At 56.2% G+C, this 4,016-nt stretch overlaps 1 protein-coding gene across 1 annotated transcript in view; it reads right to left on the bottom strand.

The window, feature by feature from the left end:
* Positions 1–2,056, bottom strand: part of ZBTB7A (zinc finger and BTB domain containing 7A) — a 5,250-nt gene extending 3,194 nt beyond the window's left edge. Inside the window, 1 exon segment of the mRNA XM_009323331.1 lies at positions 859–2,056. Within this exon segment, the coding sequence (XP_009321606.1) occupies positions 859–2,051 (1,193 nt within the window). The 5' untranslated portion in view covers positions 2,052–2,056.
* Positions 2,057–4,016: the final 1,960 nt, after the last annotated feature.

Below are 4,016 nucleotides of genomic sequence, written 5' to 3' on the forward strand. Positions count from 1 at the left end.
AAAGCCGGGAATATTTCAGCAGGCAGAGAGCAGGCAGGGCAGGCAGTCTGGCTCCTCCGCCAGGCAGCCCACGCAGTCCCTCGGCAGGGCCAGGGGGGGACCAGGGGGGGACCGGGGGGGGACCCCCCCCCCCGGCTCAGCCATCGCAGCCGCAGAGCCCAGAGAGAGGAGGCGGCGCTGCGACGCGTGGACTCGAGTGAACCGGAGGAATCCAAACAATATCTCCTTTCTTCAGCGTTCCCATGGCGGAGGGAAGGAGCAGAGGAACCCTGATTAGAAACAGCGGCGAGGCGAACGCCCCCGGGGAGTTGAACCAAGGCACCGGGGTTTGTGTGTTGTTCGGGGCGGCCGTCGCTCAGCTCGTGATGGTTCGCCGAGAGAGGACGCGAGCGGTGCGGGTTCCAGCCTCTTCCCAACCCAACTACCAGCCACCAGCGCTTCAGTCACCCCATGGAGCCATTTCTAAGTGACTCTCCAACTCTCACCTCAACTGCGGGTGCCTCGGCCACGATGGAAATACCAAGGGCTGCAGCTCTGTTTCATCAACCACGTTACTTGGCCTCCGCAGAAGCCCGGGTCTGGCCAGGTTTCCAGCAGAGCTCAGCAATTCAGGACACTGGGACAGTGTGGCACTGGCTATCAAGACAGGCCCCTTGAGGTATCTCAAGAGTCAGACACCCAAATTGCTCGTCTCTCTGGAAAACTGTGCCCTTCATATCCAACTCGCCTGTTAAGATGGAAATTAGTTGAGCAGGCAAGCTAAAATTGCACAAGACCAGCCCCGCGCCGACCCACGGGGAAAGCCAAGAGCCAGTTTTGTGACAGCCCCCTCTCCTCCAGCGTCCGCCCACTCCTTACCTGGTGAATCGGACTTTGCAGATGTTGCACTCGTAGGGCTTCTCCCCGGTGTGGGTGCGGATGTGGCGCGGCAGCTTGCCAGCCCCCTGGATCACCTTCTCGCAGATGGGGCACTTTTGGAATGCTTTTGCCCTGATCTTCTTCTCCACCTTCTGGGACCAGGACGGATAGACATCGCCCTCGTTCGAACTGCCGAAATATTTCAAGTAATAATCCATGACCCCATCATCATCCTTTCGGTCGTCCTCCCCGAGCTGCTGTCTCCCCACGGAATTGATCATTTGCTGCAGCAGGGCGCTAGCAGCCAAGCCATCCACCTCCCTCGCATCATCCTCCGTCTCCGCTCCAGCAGGAACGAAGCTGGGGGAGTCGCCGGCTTCCTGCTGGTCCAGAGGCCCCCCCGGGGTCCCCTCCTCTTCTCCCGGTGTGGGCGGGCCGCGGCCGCTGTAATGTCCGTTCTGAGAAGGTGAAAACAAGGAGCCAGGAGCCGCCGCCTCCTCCTCCTCTCTGTCCAGCCACATGGCTGGGTTGCTGTCAGGATCACAGTCATTTGCCTTTGGTCTTTCGTTTAGGGGGGCTTGCGAGTAGAAGTCTATGCCATTGCAGTCCGGCTCCTCCTCCTCCTCTTGGCCTCGGAAGTTCAGTCTCTGAAGGTCTCTCAACTCTGGGTTGGTCCACGGAAAGCTGCCTTGGTGGCCGTTGACGGGGTTGCTCTGGAAGAACTCCAGGTACTCTTTTGCTCTGAGATGGTTCCTTTGATCAATTTGATCTACTGTATCCATCTGGTCATTTTTGGCCAGAATCTTCCTGTCCAGGAGATCCGTGCAAACATCCCTTACCGCCGGGATCTCCAGCAGTGTGGCGGCATTGAGGATGTCGTTGACATTTGAAGTGCTGACGGTAAGGGTCGCGGTGTAAGCGAACTCCAGCAGAGCCGACAAGGCGTCCGCACTCACAAAGTCTATCTCATACACGTTTTGCTGGTCCACCACTAACCCTGAGGTGAAGAGCTTCTTGAAGTACTGGCTGCACGCCGCCAGGACGGAGCGGTGGGTGGGGAACTCCTGGCCTTCCACCAAGATGACCACGTCGCACAACAGCCCGTTGTTTCTCTGCTCATTCAGACTGCTGAGGATGTCGCTGCTGTGATCGGGGAACGGGATCCCTATGGGGCCGTCCACGCCACCCGCCATCTTCGATGCAAAAGGCTAGGAGAGAAGGAGGAAAGTGCAATGAGTCACAGGGGCCTTGGCTGCTCAGAGGCACCGCACGGGCAAACTCCCAACGCAGAGCTGCCCGTCGGCAGGTACCTGTCCACCAATGCCAGCGTGCTCTGCAGCAAGCACTAGCTGTCGGCTTGCGTGCCCTCCGCACCTCTCCACATCACCGTCGAGTCCACCGTCCTGCCCGGCATTTGAGACATGTCTCCATCAGCAGGCGAGGACGGACCCGTGCTTACCTTCACTCTGGGAAGGAGGAGGAGAAACACAACCCAGGTGCTCTCAGAGTCTGGAAGAACAGCTGAATTCGCACGGATCTAAGAGCTAGCACGGGCCAGAGCTAGCAAGCCTTGGCGGGGACCAGGGTTAATACAGCCAGACGGCATCTGGACCGAGCTAGCAGGCGTGCCTGGCGTTGGGCTAGAGCGGCTTGAGCCTCACCAGTGGACCCCAGTCCGCCTCTAGGCTTATTTCCCAATCCCACCACTACTACTGGAAAGGTCCCCTGCTCATTCAGCCTCGCTCTGCCCAGCCAAACTCCTGATACAATCACGTAACCTCTGGGAAAACCGTCCCCATCGCTCGTCCCTGGGCTCCCAGGGTCTGCAGACACGCTCAGAGAGATGCAGGCAGGGTGCCGGCAGCGAGCATCCTTTGGAAAGGGCACAGCAGCAAGCTCAGCGCCCGAGGGCACCGGTGTGCAGGAACAGGGGAGCACCAACCACCCCAGCCTGCTGCTAAGGGCGTTTTACAGAGCCGAGCTTAAACGCTTAAACCCAAGGCACCCGCTGCGCCTTCCCCAGGAACAGGAGCCTCTGCGGTGGCCGGAGAGGACAGGAGACTGGCCTCACGAAGCGCCGGCAGCAGACCTGGCACCAGCCCCCCGCATCTCAGAAAGGCTTCAGCAGAAGCAGCAGTTCTTTCCAATGCCGAGGGTTTGTTTGGAAAGAGATAAACAAATCAGTCACTCCTGATGCGCTAGCACGGCAGAAACGGATCCACTTGACTTTAAATACATCCTCTCTTCAAAGGCTGAAAAAGCCAGAGCAAACCAAGCAGCCCGGGGCTGGCTCGCCTCCGTTCGCAAGGGATCCCCCTTCGCCGGGAGAGGTGCACCAAGGCCAAACACAGGCAAGACCAAATCCTGCCCAGCTTCACCGTGCTGCCTGCCCTGAACGAGCCCCTTAACTTGCCCCGGGCCCAGCCTTCTGATGTCTAAATTGGGAATAATGTTTCCCTCCTCTCCGTCTCAAGCAGTAAACCCCTCTACTCCTTGCAGCAGAGATGCTGTCTGCCTATAAATCAATACAATTTTCCCCCCTCACCCCAAGCACTGGATCATTAGCTAACGCGACTAGCAGTATATCCACCCACAAATAATTTGGTTCATGAAACACCTTGGCAGAAGCGTTAAGTAGCAAAGTCCCCAGTTTACAGATGGGGAAACTGAGGCACAGTGGGAAGCGGCCTGCCCCATGCGACGGGGGGTGGGTGGGTGGATGAGTCAGGAGCACGTCCAGAACAGAAGTAATTATACAGGAAGCAACTCTCAGCGCCACGTTATAGCATGGGGATCTAGCAACCAGGTTGCAAAACAACGCTCGCTTCCCGACACAGACACACACCCCCCACCCCCATTCCGGGCTTGCTAGCAGATTTCTCAGCAGTTCTTCGTATTTTCTTATTTTTAGAAAAACTTCATTAATCCAAGGGGAAAGGGGGAAAAAAAAAAAAAAAAGGAATTTCTGCACCTTCTTGTTTTATACAAAGAAAACGCAGGAGAAGGCAGTTCTGAGGCAGTTCTGAGTCCGCCAAACACCAACCTGAAGCAAACCCCTCAATATTAAACAACAGTAATGCATAAAAAAAAAAAAAAAAAAAAAAAAAAAAAAAAAAAAAAAAAAAAAAAAAAAAAAAAAAAAAAAAAAAAAAAAAAAA

The sequence above is a fragment of the Pygoscelis adeliae genome, unplaced genomic scaffold (genome assembly GCF_000699105.1).
Source record: "Pygoscelis adeliae isolate BGI_AS28 unplaced genomic scaffold, ASM69910v1 Scaffold590, whole genome shotgun sequence".
NCBI lineage: Eukaryota > Metazoa > Chordata > Aves > Sphenisciformes > Spheniscidae > Pygoscelis > Pygoscelis adeliae.